This window comes from Mixophyes fleayi, chromosome 6, assembly GCF_038048845.1.
Source record: "Mixophyes fleayi isolate aMixFle1 chromosome 6, aMixFle1.hap1, whole genome shotgun sequence".
NCBI lineage: Eukaryota > Metazoa > Chordata > Amphibia > Anura > Limnodynastidae > Mixophyes > Mixophyes fleayi.
Genome location: NC_134407.1, coordinates 210,179,377 through 210,199,369, shown reverse-complemented (window position 1 = coordinate 210,199,369; position 19,993 = coordinate 210,179,377). Strand labels below are relative to the sequence as shown.

Below are 19,993 nucleotides of genomic sequence, written 5' to 3'. Positions count from 1 at the left end.
CCTTTTTTGATGTCTTTGATAAATGTCAATCCGAGATCTTTCTACCTCATCGCCCCTGGGATTGTCCTATAAATCTTCAGTTTGGTAAGACTCCTCCTATGGGTCGAGTCTATCCCCTGTCCATCCCTGAGACTCAGGCCATGGCTGAGTATATCAAGGAGATTTCTCAACGGGGACTTATTAGACCATACTCCTCTCCTGTCGGTGCCGATTTTTTCTTTGTGAAGCAGGATGGCTCCATACGACCTTGCATTGCTTGCCGCGGTCTGAACTCGATTACCATCAAGAACCAGTACCACATTCTTCTAAACTTTTTGACCGCATTAAGAGTGCCTGATTCTCTCTAAATTGGACCTCTGGAAGGCATACAACCTAATCTGAATCCGTAGTGGAGATGAATGAAAAACTGTGTTCAGTACCTGGGAGGGCCACTACGAATAACTTGTCACGAACCCTTCGGGCTCTGTTAATGCACCCGCAATTTTTCAGAGCTTCATGAACAAAACTTTTCAGGGATGTGCTCTACTCCTGTGTGGTCGTCTACCTAGACGACATTCTGATGTTCTCCAAGGATCTCAATTCCCATTCTTTGAAGCATTTTCTGAGTGAAGATTTATTTTACAATTAGTTACCATTTTCACCAACCATAAAAAATCTAATGTATCTCCAAACCACCCAGTATCTCAATCCCCGCCAGGCCCACTGGTCCTTGTTCTTCTCCCGTTTTAACCTTCATATTACCTTCAAATTGAGCCACACGGACAAATGCCCTCTCCAGGGCTTTCATCAATGAGCAAGACCTGGAGGAGACTAGTAATTATCCCATTCTGGACCCTAAATGCCTGCTTTCCACCTGAGTGACCTCTCCCACCTCCGGGTAAGACTTTTGTCCCTTTAAATCTTCAGAAAAGACTCCTTCATTGGTGTCACTCCTCTCGTTTTGTCAGTCATGCAGGTGTACTCATTTCCCGAAACTACTGGTGGCCTACTCTCTGTTCAGATACCAGGGAATTTGTCTCGGCCTGCACAAGACTTCCCTTAAAGCCACCTGAGGTCTTCTCCAGGCACTACCACTCCCTGCTAGACCACTATGGACTTTATAAATGACTTTCCTGCCATCAAGAAATTTGATACCGTTTGCGTGGTAGTCGATCGCTTTTTTAAGATGGCCCATTTCATTCCTCTCACTGGCCTTCCTTCTGCTCTGGTCCTGGCTCAAACTTTCATTAAAGATATAAAGATATACATTTTATACTGTAGTTGCACAGTCACAACAGCGTATTAAACCTTCCTGTGCTACAACACCAGACATTTGGTAAAACATGCCTAGCAGCCAGGGCTGCCATCAGGGACGTACTGTAAGGGGCCTGGACAGACAACAGACCGCTCCTTCACCTTTTGGAGGTCCAGGGCCCTGACAATTTCGTGGGTACAGCAGCTGAACAGCGACGGCAACAGCAAACACACTAGAGCTCAGTGGGTCCAAAAGCTGATCAGAGATCATTGTAGATACTATCTGCCATTTATGTAGTAACTATTTAAGTCAAATTGAACACACATAATACTTGTCTGAATGTTCGTGGACGACTGTTATGTTGTATATGTAAATTCAGGCTATACAAGGTTCTGTCACCAGCCACATCCTGTTGAGAGTTTTAAGCATGAATACTCTGCTACACATCTATAATCAATAAAGCTTAACATTTATTTGAACATACCCGGTACCCGGGCCTTGTTCCTCTCCTCCAACTTCCTTGCTGACTGCTCAGCCAGTCTATATGCCTCCTTCAACTCCTCCTTCAGCCTGGTTATGTATTATAACCTTGAGGTCCCAGGAGTATCTTCTGGTGAGACCCTGAATCAGAGATCTATGGGTAATCTTGCCTCTCTATCGAACATCACAGTATAACGGGAAAACCCTGTGGTCTCATTTCTCATGCAATTGTATGCATGCCCCAACTTGGAAATGTATCTGCTCCATTGTGCCTTTTTTCTAGGGTTTAAGGTGCCCAGCATATTGAGGAAGTTCTGGTTTAACCTTTCCGGCTGTGGATCCCCCTGTTGATGGAAAGAGGTCGTCCTTGACTTCTTGATCCTACAGACCTCACTCAACTCCTTGATCAAACGGCTTTTGAAGTCTCGACCTTGGTCAGAGTGGATGTGTGCTGGTAGTCCGTAGTGCACAAAGAACTTTTCCCATAGTACCTTGGCGACTATACAAACCCTCTGGTCTTTGGTGGTGTAGGCTTGGAGTGTAATGGTCAGTCACCACCAACACGTTGCTAATGTTCCCTTCATCCGGTTCCATGGAGAAGAAATCAATGCAAACCAGCTCTAGTGGCCCACTACTAGAACCTGTCTCCAATGAAACCGGCAGTCTTCTCAATGGCTAGATAACCATATTTATCGAGCAGAGCTTTAAATAGCCCGATCCTTACTTGGCAGCACCAAATTCACTCAGGTCCTTCCAATCTTCCCTTGGGACTTTCGATATAGTAGTCCCTTCCTCACTACTAGGAATTCCCTCTGAAGTAACAGTAGAGCCATCTCCTCACCCTTCACTCCACTGCTCTGCAACTTCTGTTTGTACTTTACAGCCCACCGCACCGGTCCAATTGCTAGATCCTGCTGTTGATCTGCCATCCGCTGGGCAAAGTTTAGCTGTTGGAGGTATTCCATATCCAGATTGGTCAAACAGCAATATGATGGCGGTATGGCCTTCTCTGTGGCTCCTAGAGAATTGATGCTTTCCCTCACAGGAAGGATGGTCACTCGGCCTTCATGGCACATCCCTGTCACCTCAGGAGCAGGAACTTCAACCCAACCATCCTCTATTCCTTCACAAGACCTCCCTGGCAATCTTGACAGAGCATTCTCACCTACATTGGTGTTCCCAGGCTGGTATTTGATGAAAAATTTGTATACTGATAATGCTGCCAGCTTGATGTCCAGTAGCATCAAGCTTCACCGTAGTCTGCACGTAGGTCAAAGGATTGTTATATGTCTGGATCTCAAAAGTAACACCGCAGCGGTAGTCATGCAGCTTATCCACTATAGCCCACTTGAGCGGCAGAAATTCCAATTTGTGGATTGGAGAGTTCTTCTTGCTGGGAGACAAACTTTGGCTATCATAAGATACTGGGTGAAGATTCCCATTATGGTCCTGGTACAACACTCCCCCGATTCCTATGAATGAAGCTACACTCAGCTTCTGTTTTCATAGCTTGGGTATCCCTATGTTCCTCTGTACACTCGGTCTTTCCGGCAGGCTCTCCTTTCCACACACACCTTACGCCTCCTGTTGCTGTATCTCCTCTTTGACTCCCAGGACCTCTGTCATGCTTCAATGGAAATCACAGCAAGAAGGTTTTAATCAGAAAATAGTGCGGACCAAATATTGCTGATACTGCACGGGGATTTCTGAGTAAGGCTGTATACTGGTAGCAAAGGAATACAGCGGATGCATGTAGAATGGCTGAGTAAAGAGAAATCCGGTGTAGTGATGTCAGCAGCAGCATGTGAAAGTCCCAGAGCACAGGAGAAGCAGGAGAACACAACCATAAGGAAATGCAACAAAACAACAATGACCAGCACAGGTACTAAAGAGTGGCAAGTATAAATATGGAACCACCAGGTGCAGGAGATAATTGGTGCAACAGGTTAACCCCTAAAAATGAGAAGAAAATGGCACAATAGCAACACCTCATCATCATCATCATCAACATTTATTTATATAGCGCCAGCAAATTCCGTAGCGCTTTACAATTGGGAACAAACATTAATAAGACAATACTGGGTAATACATACAGACAGAGAGGTAAGAGAACCCTGCACGAAAGCTTGCAATCTATAGACACCTATGGTGAATAGAGGTACTGCCAGATAATACATACAATGAAACACAATAATATAGTCCAATATAATCCTAGAGGCAGGAGCTACCGAGATGAAGCAGCATCCTGAGGCGATGCTGCAGAGCAAGAGAGGCAGATGCTAACAACCTCTTCCTCTCAGCATTCTCCTTCCTGCCTGTGATGATTATGTATTATTGTTATTTCCCCTTAATAATCAGGTATGACAATGTACAGGGTGATTCAAAAGTCACAGTACACCCTTTTATTTCAAAAACTCTACTGGAAATTGGGAAACCTGAATACTCCAGTAAGGTATGGGTGACGTGGTCTATCTTTTACGGTATGTACCAAACATGGGCGCCATCTTGAAATCGGCCAATCGGTCCAATTCCTGTAGAGTTTTTGAAATAAAAGGGTGTACTGCGACTTTTGAATCACCCTGTATATTGTATGTAACCTTGTAATGTAATCTCAACGTGTGCTTTGCTAAATGACATGAGTCTGAACCTATGTAAGTGTCAATAATCTTTGGAAATTAGCCAGATCCAGGGATATAAGCATCTCTGAGGATTTTTTTGTATGCAGAAGATGTGGACCTGACCAGCGAAGCAGAACGAGCAGAGGTGAGAACTCAGGTCCTGTGAGCAATCCAGAGCTCAGGACATCCCTAACTCACTTCAAAAGCCCTGTGACATTTTTGTAATCAATCTGACATAATTTAAAATGTAATTCCTAAGGTGGGGGTGAGAGTTATGTGAAAAAAGGTTTCAAATCTGCCTTAGATATTACATGTGCATTTTAATGAGGGGGTCTATCAAGACATAAATGTCCAATATTTCTCAATTGTGTTTCCTCACACACAACAAGGGCCTGATTCATTAAGGAACTTAAATTAAGCAGTTTCTTATTTAGGTCTCCTGGACAAAACCATGTTACAATGCAAGGGGTGAAAATGAGTTTTCTGTTTTGCACATAAGTTAAATACTGACTGTTTTTTCATGTAGCACACACATATTTGATAACTTATTTGTACACTGAAATTTAAAGTTGATATTTGTGTGCTACATGAAAAAACAGTCAGTATTTAACTTATGTGCAAAACAGAAAACTAATTTGCACCCCTTGCATTGTAACATGGTTTTGTCCAGGAGACTTAAATAAGAAACTTCTTTAAGTTCCTTAATTAATTAGGCCCCAACTAGTAAGTAGTGACTTTAGTGGTTTTATTTCCTATTTTATTTTCTGAAACTTATTTGTGCAACTTCTATGTCTTCTCAATAACTTTTTGTAACTAAGCCTTGGAAACATTTTTCGGATTAAAATACATTTAATCTAGCGTGTTCTCCATGATTCTTTGTGAACTCACGAAGCCCAGGGAGGATCATGCTACATGTGTATGTGATTTAAGTGTGAAACATTAATAAGTGGTTTTGGTGAACGTAAGGACACCATAATATATCCTTTGTGGTGGCAGAAAAGCTGTATTCATTGCTAAGTGGCTAAGGTGACGCCAGTCACGGCCAGCTGTTCAGATTGCTGTATCTGAGACAGGCTGGGCGCTCATGACACTGCCTTTTCCTCCCTTACTCTTTGTTGATGGTGAGCACATACCTTGTCATGTCTGTAAACAGTAATTTTTTTAAAAAAAAAATCAGTCCAGGGCCATTGAACATGGGGCTAAATTCCCTGGGTGAATTGGGACGCAAAAAAAATGTGCCCCCCTCACCCCAGGACAAACCAGTCCCATGCTGAAAGCACTAGGGCTATTCCCACAGTCATGCGTGTGTTAATAGGTAAAGTGAAAGATATACGTTATTATTTTTGCATTGTGCACTACTGATCCAAGCATGCCCTGGCCACCATAGAATGTATGGGTATTCTGGAGTGTGTGGCACTATAAGTGTCAGATTACGTATGGTCGGCATTGTATGCTGGAACTTGTAGAACTACAAGAGCCAGCATGTCCTGGCACTAAGGGCCCATTGGGCCCTGTAGTGAACTAAGAAAAAATGTTTGAAGAAAAAAAAATTACAAAAAAAATAAATACTCTAAATAAAGACCTCCCCTCATATCCATAATTAACCAGTTTCTTTCCTCACCTAAGTACATAGATCAAGGCTGGAACTTCTGAAATCTTCTGATAGTAATCCGGTTTGGGCAAAATAAAACTCGTCATTGAAAGTCACAGTATTTGCTCATACTGGAGCCCAGGCGCAATTGATCTGCAATCGATCTGAATCCAGCAAACAATAAAAAAGACTCAGATCGATTGCATTGCCTCTGAAGAAATTGCCAGAGTGCATACTTGCCTACTTTTGCCTGGCTTCCTCCGGGAGATCAATGAAGAGTGGTGGGAGAGGGCAGAAGGGGGCGGGGCTTTGTGAACCGTGTCATATTGGCCCTAACCCCAGTGACGTATGCCTGTTTTGGGTCTTTTTACAGTGGTAAAAAGTCCCAAAGTAGGCATTATGTCACTGGGGGGTGGGGGCAAAATGCAGCATTTTGCTAAGCCCCGTCCACTCTTCCCATACACCCCTCCATGCCGGGTATGAAGTGGGCAGATGCGGGAGAATTGCCAGCTCTCACGGGATTCTGGGAGACCTACCAGGAATTCGGGAGTCTCCCGGACATTCCTGGAGAGTTGGAATATATGTCCGAGTGGTAAAGAAACGCGTCAAAATATATATACTAATGTTTTAATAGATACCCATGAAATTAATGAAGAACACCATGTGCAACTTAAAAACTGAAGCTATTGTGATTACACCACGCGTGATTACAAGACGGACCTAAGCAACCTATCCCAGCGGCTGAACACAGGCTGAAGGTTCTTCTGGTCAATTAGTGGAATCCGAGACTGATTACTGATTATGCGCATGAAGATTATTTTACTGCCACATCACGGACTTGCACATAGTGGGCCTGAGTCATTAAAGAGAGCAAAGCAAAATAAAAGGAGTACGTTTGCTCCTGGATAAATCATGTTATAGTGTAAAGGGTGCAAATTAGTTTATTATTTTGCACTTATGGAAAGTACAGGCTGTTTTTTTCATGTAGCACACAAATACTTCATAACTTTAATTTTACACTGAAATTTAAAGTTGATATAGAAAATGTCTTATCCCAACTATAAATCTGTCTCCACATATTAAATTTACCTCCCACACCAATGCAACATGGTTTTCCAAGGTGCAAATTTACTCCTTTTTCATGCTTTTCTCCCCTTAAAGACTCGGCCCAGTGTGCGGCCACAGGCAGAACAGCCCTACTGTGTAAGGGGGGGATTTTTCCTCCCCCTCCCTTCCCGATCCGCCACTGGGTGAAACTATTAATTCCCTATACCGTCAGACTGTACAAGGCATTTACAACCTTAGTGAGAGTGAAGAGATGCCAGGCAGGCTAATTAATCATTATATTCAATATGCCTGGCACACTGCTCCTGCCACATGTATCAATGCAATTACTTGTTATTTTTTTTTATTATTATAAAGTACCAATTATAAAGTAATTCAGTAGGTAAAACTAGAATGTGCTGGATATGACTTCCAATAGAACAAGTGACCTGTGTAATGACTAATAAAATACATATTCCACTTACACCCAGTGGCAGATGCAGCAGCCACTGACATATATTGGATACATGAGTGTATCTGGGTTATCCCGTCCACGGGCTCCTTTGCTCCATGTTTTCCTCTCCCTGCAATCTCTGGCAGCGGAGTGCACAGACCCTGGTAAAACCAGCAGAGATACAACATCTGTGACTGCTGCATTCTCCTCATTCCCATCATATAACCAGCTCTCTTCCAGATGAAGGGACTTCTCCTTACTATACATGGCCGCACAATGCACCAGTGATAACACAGACTAGTGATTAGGAGACTTTATTTATTGTAGGAATGTGCTAATGTTTACTGTACACACGTGCTGGTCTTCACAAACATGTCTGCCGCCATAGTGCAGTCTTATTACATCGTAATATCACTTACAGTTCTACATCTAGTGTTATCCTGGGGTAAGAGGTGAGGAGGAAACCAGAAAACTACATTACCCAGATCCCTCTGTTCCTCCTGGTACCTGGTATCATCGTCATAATTCAGTTGTTGTTTAACTCCGGGAGAGGTATGTTACGTCCATGTAGTGACTCAGTATATAGCTGTACTAATGTACTGAGGGAGTAGTGGTGACAGTGCTGGGAGACCAGGCAGAGTGGAGTCAGGTGGGAGTGCAGGGAAGGAGTAGTGGTGACAGTGCTGGGAGACCAGGCAGAGGGGAGTCAGGTGAGAGTGCAGGGAAGGAGTAGTGGTGACAGTGCTGGGAGACCAGGCAGAGGGGAGTCAGGTGAGAGTGCAGGGAAGGAGTAGTGGAGACAGTGCTGGGAGACCAGGCAGAGGGGAGTCAGGTGAGAGTGCAGGGAAGGAGTAGTGGTGACAGTGCTGGGAGACCAGGCAGAGGGGAGTCAGGTGAGAGTGCAGGGAAGGAGTAGTGGAGACAGTGCTGGGAGACCAGGCAGAGGGGAGTCAGGTGAGAGTGCAGGGAAGGAGTAGTGGTGACAGTGCTGGGAGACCAGGCAGAGGGGAGTCAGGTGAGAGTGCAGGGAAGGAGTAGTGGAGACAGTGCTGGGAGATCAGGCAGAGGGGAGTCAGGTGAGGTTGCAGGGAAGGAGTAGTGGTGACAGTGCTGGGAGACCAGGCAGAGGGGAGTCAGGTGAGAGTGCAGGGAAGGAGTAGTGGTGACAGTGCTGGGAGACCAGGCAGAGGGGAGTCAGGTGAGGGTGCAGGGAGGGAGTAGTGGTGCGAGTGCTGGGAGACCAGGTAGAGGGCAGTCAGGTGAGAGTGCAGGGAAGGAGTAGTGGAGACAGTGCTGGGAGACCAGACAGAGGGGAGTCAGGTGAGAGTGCAGGGAAGGAGTAGTGGTGACAGTGCTGGGAGACCAGGCAGAGGGGAGTCAGGTGAGGGTGCAGGGAGGGAGTAGTGATGACAGTGCTGGGAGACCAGGCAGATGGGAGTCAGGTGAGGTTGCAGGGAAGGAGTAGTGGTGACAGTGCTGGGAGACCAGGCAGAGGGGAGTCAGGTGAGGGTGCAGGGAAGAAGTAGTGGAGACAGTACTGGGAGACCAGGCAGAGGGGAGTCAGGTGAGAGTGCAGGGAAGGAGTAGTGGAGTCAGTGCTGGGAGACCAGGCAGAGGGGAGTCAGGTGAGAGTGCAGGGAAGGAGTAGTGGAGACAGTGCTGGGAGAACAGGCAGAGGGGAGTCAGATGAGAGTGCAGGGAAGGAGTAGTGGTTACAGTGTTGGGAGACCAGGCAGAGGGGAGTCAGGTGAGAGTGCAGGGAAGGAGTAGTGGAGACAGTGCTGGGAGACCAGGCAGAGGGGAAAACAGGGAAGGAGTAGTGGAGACAGAGCTGGGAGACCAGGCTGAGGGGAGTCAGGTGGGAGTGCAGGGAAGGAGTAGTGGTGACAGTGCTGGGAGACCAGGCAGAGGGGAGTCAGGTGGGAGTGCAGGGAAGGAGTAGTGGTGACAGTGCTGGGAGACCAGGCAGAGGGGACTCAGGTGAGTGTGCAGGGAAGGAGTACTATAACACACTGTACATTTTACACTGCATTACCAGTACCTGGTTATAGACTAGTTTATCAGTTTTTTAAATCCCATTAATTTCCAATTGTTAAAAGGTTCTGTATTCTGCAGGTGCTCTGCTATGTGAATGTGATGGTATTTTCCTTTTAACAAAAATGTATGAACTGTAGTGTGAGCTGATGGAATGATCTGAACATTCATACTGGTGTTACTTTGTGGGTTGATTATATTGATGAGAAATGGATTTAATAGCCCTATAGTTTCTACTATCTCAGTACAGAATTCCATCCCACCAGGATATTTAAAACAAAGAAATTATATCGGTTTCTACCTACAGAGCTCACTGCCAAGGTCTGCCCATTCCCAGAGTCTTCATGATGGAAAAGGACAGGAGTCACATGACTGAGAGGATATTTAATCTCACCCTGGAGATCATCTCACTGCTGACTGGAGAGGTGAGGAGATCTGGGAATGTCACACTGATATCTCTATTGTCTCTTGAAATCTTCAGAGAATTAATATGGAGTATTGTCCGGGGGTAGATGATGTGGAGCTAACAAAGAAAGTGATAGCACCAGATGTACTGTTATTATTTATTATTATTATTATTTAGTTATATGGTGCCACAGATTCCGTAGCTACAGACAATTGACAAAGATCACAAATACATGGAAACAGTTACACCTAAGGAGCATAAGTGAGTGCGAGTATAAAACTGTAGGGACAGTAAAAGACATGACAAGGACATATGAGGAAGATGGACAGTAGGAAAACATGAGACAATAGGGAAAGAGGATCCTGCCCCTGAGAGCTTACATTCTAGAAGGAGCGGAGGTGAGAGACAGTAGGAGCAACTGGAATAAAGTGGAGATGGTGGGCAAAGGAAGACCAGGTGGTGGACAAGATAGTTGAGTGGGGGTTGGACAGGTGAGTAAGAAGAGGTGAGTTTTGAAGGAGTGTTTAAAGGATTGTAGGTTAGAGAAGGTAAAGAGTTACAATGGTGGGGATCAGCACAGGAGAAGTCTTGGAGGCAGGAGTGTGAAGAGATGAAGAGAAGCATAGGTCTGAGGCAGAGTGGAGTGTCCAGGTAGCGGTCTACCTCAAGACGAGGTCACAGATGTGTGGGGAGATGTATTGTTGAGGGCTTTGTAAGTGTGGGTGAGAAGATTGAATTGAGTTCTGGAATGGATAGGGAGCCAGTGAAGGGATTTACATAGAGGAGCAGTGTAAGAGAAGCGACTGGAGATGAAGATGAGCCTAGCTGCAGCATTCTGGGTGGATTGAAGGAGGGGGCGAAGGTGAGAGTCATGAAGGCCAGTGAGACAGGGTTGCAGTACTGAAGACAAGATATGATGAGTTAATGGATTAGGATTTGGTTACTTCCTGGGAGAGGAAGAGGTGGATTTTAGTAATGTTACGGATGAGGCAGCGGCAGGACTTGGTGAGGGACTGAATATGAGGAGTAAAGCTGAGGGCAGGGTAAAGATTGACTCCCAAAGCAGCGATGTTTGCAGTGAGAGGTGATGTAGAGAGAGAAGAGCTCTGCCTTGAGGGACACCAATAAAGTGACAAGGGGAGGGAGAGTCAGAAGCAGAGACACTAAAGGAGTGGCCAGAGGGTTAGGAAGCAAACCAGGAGAGGGCAGTTTCACAAAAACCTAGGGAGTCGGTAGTTTGTCACTTTAGCGAGGGCAGTTTCAGTTGCATGGGGATGAAAACCAAACTGGAAAGGCTCCAGGTGAGAGTGGGAAGAGAGAGGGGTCAGAATTTAGAAGCAAAGGGGAGCAGGGAAATGGGGAGGTAGTTTGAGGGAGAGGACTGGTCAAAGAAGGTTTTCCCATTTGAAAACTGTAGGCTCAGGGTGCAGTGGATTAAATAACATGTGACACTCAGGTTGTCTAACAGGTAAATAGTTTATTTGATATAAATATTTAATATAAAAGAGTTATAATAATGCAAAGCATAATATTATTCAAAAAGTAAATAAAAGTGTTACTTATCTGTCAATAGATTTTCCAGTAGATATGTGTAATCACAGATTTTTGTAGGACGCCGCCTTCATGCAACGGAATCATGGCACATAAACTCGAAAGCTACAAAAACTACTGGCAGCAAACAGGTGTTTGGCAATTGTGTAGCATTACAAACTGAGGCCATGTTATGTCGCACATACCTTGCTTTTATAGACGAGACCCTAAAATCATTTGCATATATATTTTATAAACATGATCTCAGACTTCTATTGGTTTACTACTGATAAGAACTTGAGCATGTGCAGTAGGCCCAAAGCCACCGCCATAAGTAGAAATGTGTAGAAGATTTGAAGGTGGAGGGGAAGACACCAGTGGTGAGAGACAGGTTAAAGAGGTGAGCAAGGTGAAGACCGTCATTGGAGGAGAGGGAGCGGAGAAGTTTGGAGAGAACAGAGTCAAGGGGTCAGGTTGAGGAAGAAGAGGAAGAGAGTAGAGTGAGGATTTCAGACAGTTTCTATCAGACAAGTAATTTTATGGTATTTTCTTTACTGAATATTATTTTCACCTACATACATGTCTCCTATAAATAATTTTTAGAAATATCCAGATCAAGGTGTCATATAGGTCTTCTACCAGTTTCGGACTTTCACTGAACCTCAACTATAGTGATACTTACTACTGTCTCACATTACACAGGATTACACAGTAGTGAGGAAGGAGTCCAGTAATCATGTGTCATCCAGCATCAGCTGGATGGTGTCAGGAGGATGGAGCAGGACCCAGAGCCCCATCATGGAACCTCCACCTCACTCACTGATACATGAGAGAAACAATGACCAGAGGATTCTAGAACTCACCAACAAGATCATTCAGCTGCTGACTGGAGAGGTGACTGCTGGGAATGGGACATTATACAGTAACACCAGGGGATGTGTCTGGGTGATGACTGTATCATTGTGTGTGTCAGGTTCCTATAAGGTGTCAGGATGTCGCTGTCTATTTCTCCATGGAGGAGTGGGAGTATTTAGAGGGACACAAGGATCTGTACAAGGACGTCATGATGGAGAGTCACCGGCCCCTCACATCACTGGGTAAGAGACCTAACTAGATATACACATCCTCTGATATATCCTATATAAACCATGTGGTCAGTCACTGTGTGTTCATCTCCTGCAGATGGATCCGATAATGGAAATGTATCAGAGAGATGTCCAAGTCCTCTTTATAGAGCGGAAGAGGGAAATATCTCACGTGAATTTCAGGTACATATAATTAGCAGTTCTAATAATAAAACTGATGTCAGGTTCTTATGTTTATTTTGTTTTTGCATTTTATGTGTGCGAAAATGAGCAATGTATTTACAGCATAACAACCATAACATTAGACACAGATGACACTAATACAAACTCTCACACGTTAGTACATAGTACTATAGATCTATCAAAGGGAATTCATGATTCTCTGACAACCAGAGTAAGTGTAAATAGAGGGAGAGAATAAACCAGTTTATAGGCGTTCAAGACATGGCATGACATTCGAGTACCTGTGAGTGCGACTAACTCTACGGGAAAGGCGGCTGCTATAGGTGAAGACCTCTTACCATCTGTTCTAAAAGTTTGTCAATAGCCGTTAGCTGTAACATAAAGGATAGACAAATTCTAATTGTTATCAAAATACTATACTTTAATATGGAGCTGGTCCCCCTTTTGCAGCGATAACAGTTTCCACTCTTCTTGGAAGACTTCCACAAGATGTTGGAGTGTTTCTGTAAGAATTTGTACCCATTCATTCTGTAGAGCATCTATAAGGTCAGCCATTGATGTTGGACATGAAGGCTTCTCGCAATCTCCGTTCCAGTTCTTCCCAAGGGTGTTCGATGGGGTTGAGGTCAGGGCTCTGTGCGGGCCAGTCATGTTCTTCCACACCGAGCTCATCAAACCATGTCTTTGTAGTGCTAGGTTTCTACAAAGGGCCTTCCCCAAACTGATGCCACAAAAGTGTAAGTATAGCATTGTCCAAAATGACTTGGTATGCTGAAGCATTAAGATTGCCCTTCACTGGAGATAAGGGGCTTAGCCCAAACCCTGAAAAACAGCCCCATACCATTATCCCTCCTCCACCAAACTTCACGGTTGGTATAATGCAGTCAGGCAGGTAACGTTCTCCCGGCATCCGCCAACCCCAGACTCTGTCATCTGGCTGTCAAACAGAGAAGCGTGATTCATCACTCCACAGAACACGTTTCCACTGCTCCACAGTCCAGTGTCGGTGTTCTTTACACCACTCCATCCGAAGCTTAGCATTGGTCTTAGTGATGTGAGGCTTGAACGCAGCTGCTCGGCCATGGAAACCCATTCCATTAAGCTCCTGCCGCACATTTTTTTGTGCTTACATTAATGCCAGTGGAAGTTCGGAACTCTTCAGCTTTGTAATCGGCAGATCGTTGGCGACTTTTACGCACCATGCGCCTTAGCAGTCGTTGACGCCGCTCTGTGATTTTACGTGGTCTTCCGCTTCGTGGCTGAGTTGCAAACGAACCGTCTTATTGCAAAGTTGGCTTCCTATCACATAACCACGCTTGAGTCACTGAGTTCTCTTCAGAACTAACCATTTTGTATCACAAATGTTTGTAAATGGAGACTGCGTGGCCAGGTGCTTGTTTTTATAGAGATCTGGCAACTGATTGAAACACCTCAATTCTATAATTAACAGATATGGCCAAATACTTTTGTCCATATAGTGTATCTGAAACTCATCAGGACAATTACTTACCCCATTCTTAACAGATACTATGGTCTTTTAACATGGTTAAAAACATATGTACAAGATTTAAAACTCACTGAATTAGAGATCGTTATCCCAAACTTTGATACACATCTTTCATATTTCCTTTCATAATATCATTCTATATTTTAATATGACACCATATTTTAGATAAAATTACAGCCAAATAAAGTTTTTAATTAGAATAAATAAAATATGTTTTAAATGTATGTGATCAGTGCACCATGAAATGACAATCCTTAATTTTTGGGTGATTTTGAGACTAATTACTTGCTAGTGGTAGCGCCCTGTAAATGTGATGGTATAAATATATTTGCAAGGACAAGATCTGTAAATTGAATGACATTTTGGTGAAATTAGAGGAGGGGGAGATGAGAGATACATTTTAATGTTATGTTTGTAAACCTATGCGGAAGGAACAAGACAATATTTACATAAATATAACCATGACATTGGCATATAACATCAGGGTACTGTTCTCCTTGGGGGCATCAGTCCCAATTTATAAAGGAGTGAACAATGGGGCAGTCAGAAATGATATAATCCACAGCTGGTGAGAAGTATAAGGTAAACACAGCCAAAATGTTTCACTTTAGGAACATGGAAGTCCTATTGTTTAACCGGAGATATAATGAGCTGAACAGGCAGATAACACAACTAGCTCACCGATCCGCTGTGCGGGTGTAACCCTCCGATCTCCAAGATGATCTTGTTGTTCCTTAAATTATCACACTGCAAATGGTGAATGCTAAAGTGATCAGATATCCAAATGTCCTGAGTGTCTGTATAGGAGATGTAGCGGGGTCCTAATTAAAGAGTGTTTATCCTGACGCGTTTCTTCACAATAGCTATTTCTTCAGATATGAGTGTTCCCTAGTATTATTTATAGTCAGATATTATTATAATGTGATTTTATTGTGTGTGCTATTTAGGATGAAAACCTGATACATGTTAAGGATGAAGATAGAGAGGAGGGAGAGGGGATTCATGTAACCCACATTGATGGTGGAGAAAAGACGTATGTGAGGGGTGATGAGCTGGGTACGGAGGACATTCCTACAGATACCAGCACAGGTGAGTAATAACCATTATATACAGAACAGACTCAGTTCTTCTCCATGTTCTGTCCATACAACAATCTCTCATTCTGCGCCCTCCTCTGTCACTACATACTAATTAGGACAAAGTATCTGCCCAGTGTGTGAGCTCCTTCATTCAGCTCCTCCACCTCATGTACTGTGATGTAGGTAGTAGGTCACCCAGCAGAGAGCTTAGATCAGTATGTGGACTGACTGTCATGTAGTCAGAGCAGTTACATACAGCATATGGCGTTTCTCTATGCTCTCTCCTGGGGAGCGAAACCAATAAAATATAGATTTTCCCCACACATAGTGCAGAAGTCACAGTTGCACACTGCCCAGCACCAGCTCTCACAACAGTTGTTTACTAGGATGACACTGGTGGGCAGTCCATCCAGTTGTTCCATTTCCAAGAACCCTGGTCCTGTCCCCCAATCAAGATTTACCTGAGCCAGAGGAATGTCTTTAAGTTGAGCCACAGCTATGACGACCCTCACCAGTCAGGTCCTCAGCACTTAACTTAAAACTTTAGCTTAAAACATTCCAAATAAAGGCTCAATTAATTTAAGAATCGTTAATGACAAAAGCGTTTCATATATAATATCTTGTTTTTTTCACTGTCAACCACTTCCAATGCTTCTGGGGTGGAGTTCTGCAGAGACAAATAGCCAGACTTCATGACAGCAAGCCATGGTGGAAGGGCCAGGCCTGGCTCTGTGGGCTAGCTGCTGGCACGGGAAGCACCTCCAATGATCAGAATGGTTGCTGGTCCTTATGCCAGAGGGGGGGACTGTAGATGTTCTCCACCTTGGTCGATTGGCAACATACTCTCCATCCAACCAGGCAGGTTGCTGTAGGGTATTGGTGATCTGCTATCTACACTCATATCTCTAGGGCCAATTTCAGCAGAAATTGTTCTAGGATAATGAGGTCCTGGATACTTTCAGCATGAAGGGTTCATTCCTTCCACCCACAGGGAGCAGGACTGCCTTGGCTGATTGGCATACTGAATGTGGGTATTTCTCCCACTCTTCACCAGGGTCTGAAGCTTCACCCAATACGTCTCCATGGTGACTGTAAACCTTGCCAGCAATGCCTTTCTGATGTCTCCATAGATTCTGTTGGCTGCTATGCTCAAGGCATGGTACGCCCCGAGAGCTCAAGTACAGACGGCACATGCCACAGATCACAAAGATTTATGGTTGGCGCTACTAACTTCAGGGGTAATTCAAGTTTTACCAGTCCATATATTCATATATATTGCATGCATAGTTAGTTTACGCTTTATACATTATATATGCACATATCATCATCATCATTTGGAACTAGTGTTTGAGCATATGCCACAGAGGTGTAACCTTTCTAACAGGGCCATTCTGTGGCAAGAATCAAGTCTTACACTTTCTTTGAAGTAAGAACGAAGCTGTTATTCAGAACACACAGCGGTATGGACCTATCTTCTGATAGAGAAGTGATTACAGTTAGATTTTCACACATACTGTATTTATAGACATTTTCTTTTCACATACAAATAAGCTGATTCAGTTAGTTTCAAGCTTCATATCTTTTCATACATAGAATGTTCTCTCTTTCTGCAAACTAAGCGTTACATATGTTACAGATAGTAAAACTTGGTATATTGTCCGGATGTGACCAAGCAGGAAACATTAGTCCAAGGGCTTTTCTAAGATTATACAAAATTATACTGAGAAATAACTTGGTTAGGACATAAGATGAAGGTTTTATATTACAATACTGGTAACAACCAGGGTGACCTTTTCCTCATCCCCAGTATTGAGCTCTCATGACATTGGGATAAATAGTTATGATGTTAGAAGCCAGTGTCAAACCTCCCTGTCTACACATGGAAATTCTACCCTCTTAGGAGAATTGTCCAACAGCACTATGCAAGAAGTGGACACCACAATACATTCCTCACTGTAAACAAGTTGGATGTATGAAATGCTTTTCATGTAGAGGCAGGAGTTGGGGTTGGCTGTGGGTGAATGCTGAGTGCCAACCTCAAGGGTATGTAAGAGAGGAAGGCCATGCTTGTTACCACGTATACAGCACCATATATAGGAGGTTTGCTGCTATGGTCAGTAATAACTGTTGGACATAGGAACTGTGCAGAGGAGATATGAATACTACTTACAGAGCCTTGTGGACTAGCTTTATTTTCTAACATCTAACAGTTGACTGAAGGTTCTAATGCTCTAACTGGATACAAAGAACCACACAGTTGTCAGACCCTGTCCTTACCAGTGTGACTCTGTATATAACAAGAGCAATATATATATCAGGTGTTCATCCATATTTTTGCCAAAACATGTTCACAACCCAATATTCATGGCGAGTTCTACTATCACATCTATGACCTAAATAACGCTGGGATGTTAAAATCATCAGCTTTACGGAGATGGAGGCTAAAATGTAACATAAATGTATTTTTTCATCTTTATTTACATACACTGAAAATACTGTTTACAGGTTGACTACACAACAGATAATACAATATTAAGCAATACTTGTAAGCAAAGAGGACAACAGATAAGCTGGCACTTGGCCTCAACTGTATTGTTCAGCTGTACAGCTACCTGGCACTATACATGATGCTGGGTGCTGACATATATCTTCTCCACGTTTAATGCTCTAACTTACTCCAGGCAGGTTCTAAACTTCAAGTTATTTTACACACAGACATTGATATGGAAGCTCACACCCAAGATACACATTTAGAAAACTTGTTTGACACCATTCATTATATGTTTTACTTCCAACAGATGGACACAACAGCAGGAATATCCCAGCCGGACATCCCATTTTATCTCTAGACTGTGAAATGGAAAATGACGTTATGGAAAATTCTAGAAAAGCAAATACCATTACCCTACCAGTAACTGACAGTGCAGATAAATCATCTGAACCTTCTGACTATGGAAGATGTTTTCCTGAAAACTCAGATACTATTATGCATAATGCAATACACAGAGTTAATGAAAAGTTAGGTTGGAAATGTTTTACACAGACAGAAGCTCTCTTATCTCAACAAAAGATTTGCAGAAGTGAAAAGCCATTTTCTTGTTCTGAGTGTGGCAAATGCTTTAAATATAAATCAGTTCTTATGACACATCATAAAAGTCACACAGGTCAGTTTTCATGTTCTGAATGTGGAAAATGCTTTAAATATAAATCAGTTCTTGTGAGACATCATAATATTCACACAGGTCAGTTTTTGTGTTCTGAATGTGGAAAATCTTTTTCAACTAAATCATGTCTCATCGATCATCAGAAAATACATACCGATCAAAAGCTATTGCCATGTTCAGAGTGTGGAAAATGTTTTACACGGCAACGCAAGCTTGTGTATCATCAAAGGATTCACACAGGTGAAAACCTATATCCATGTCCTGATTGTGGGAAATGTTTTACGCAGAAATATCCTCTTGTTAGGCATCAAAGGATTCACACAGTTGAAAAGCCATTTTCATGTTCTGAATGTGGGAAATTATTTAAATATAAATCAGCTCTAATTAGCCACCGTAAAATTCACACAGGTGAAAAGTCATTTTCTTGTTCTGAATGTGGGAAATATTTTGCACGAAAATCAAATCTTGTTCAACATCTCAGAACTCACACTGGTGAAAAGCCATTGCTATGTTCTGAATGTGGGACATTATTTAAATATAAATCTGCTCTAATTAGCCACCGTAAAATTCACACAGGTGAAAAGTCATTTTCTTGTTCTGAATGTGGGAAATATTTTGCACGAAAATCACAACTTGTTCAACATCACAGAACTCATACTGGTGAAAAACCATTTTCGTGTTCTGAATGTGGGAAATGTTTTTCAAATAAATTGGCTCTCATCGATCATCAGAAAGTGCACACCGATCGAAAGCTATTGCCATGTTCAGAATGTGGAAAATGTTTTACACGGCAACGTGATCTTATGTATCATCAAAGGTTTCATACAGGTGAAAATCTATATCCATGTCCTGATTGTGGGAAATGTTTTACGCAGAAACATTCTCTTGTTAATCATCAAAGGACTCATACAGGTGAAAAGCCATTTCCATGTTCTGAATGTGGAAAATGCTTTGCAGACAAATCAACTCTTCATCGACACCATAAAACACACACAGGTGAAAAGTCATTTCTGTGTTCTGAATGTGGGAAATATTTTGCACGAAAATCACATCTTGTTCAACATCACAGGACTCACACAGGTGAAAAACCATTTTCGTGTTCTGAATGTGGGAAATGTTTTCCAGTTAAATTAGATCTCAACAGGCATCAGAAAATGCACACCAAAAGAGATTCACATAAATGAAAAGCCATTTCCATGTCTTGATTGTGGGAAATGTTCTTGATAATCATCAAAGGATTCACACAGGTGAAAAGACATTTCCATGTTGTTAATGTGGGAAATGCTTTGCAAAGAAATCAGCTATTGCTATGCACCATAAATCTAAAAGACAGGTGATTTTCATGTTCTGAATATGGGAAATATTTGACACCAAAATTATATCCCATTGAACATCAGAGAATTTACACAAGTGGGAGCCCATTTTCATATTCCGATTGTGGGAATTGTTTTTCATAGTAGTCTGCATCTTAGATATCATACAATTCACACCTATTCACAGAGTTAAAAATTTGTACTTAAAAATAAAAAAAATTATTGTGTCCAACAATGAAATGTAATTTTAATTAAAATATTTCTCCACCCA

General features: G+C 42.9%; 1 protein-coding gene across 4 annotated transcripts in view; it reads left to right on the top strand.

Moving 5' to 3' along the window:
* The window catches only part of LOC142159835 (uncharacterized), a 41,992-nt gene extending 21,999 nt beyond the window's left edge, over nt 1–19,993 (top strand). The window contains exons 1-6 of one of the 4 annotated variants that reach the window (XM_075214623.1): nt 7,790–7,973; nt 9,763–9,880; nt 12,094–12,488; nt 12,574–12,659; nt 15,114–15,255; nt 18,044–19,993. In XM_075214623.1, the coding sequence (XP_075070724.1) occupies nt 12,404–12,488; nt 12,574–12,659; nt 15,114–15,255; nt 18,044–19,593 (1,863 nt within the window). In that variant the 5' untranslated portion in view covers nt 7,790–7,973; nt 9,763–9,880; nt 12,094–12,403 and the 3' untranslated portion in view covers nt 19,594–19,993. Of the gene's footprint in view, nt 1–7,789; nt 7,974–9,762; nt 9,881–12,093; nt 12,489–12,573; nt 12,660–13,145; nt 13,397–15,113; nt 15,256–16,616; nt 16,706–18,043 lie in introns of those variants that run through there. The other 3 variants (XM_075214622.1, XM_075214624.1, XM_075214625.1) reach the window with 3 other exon arrangements.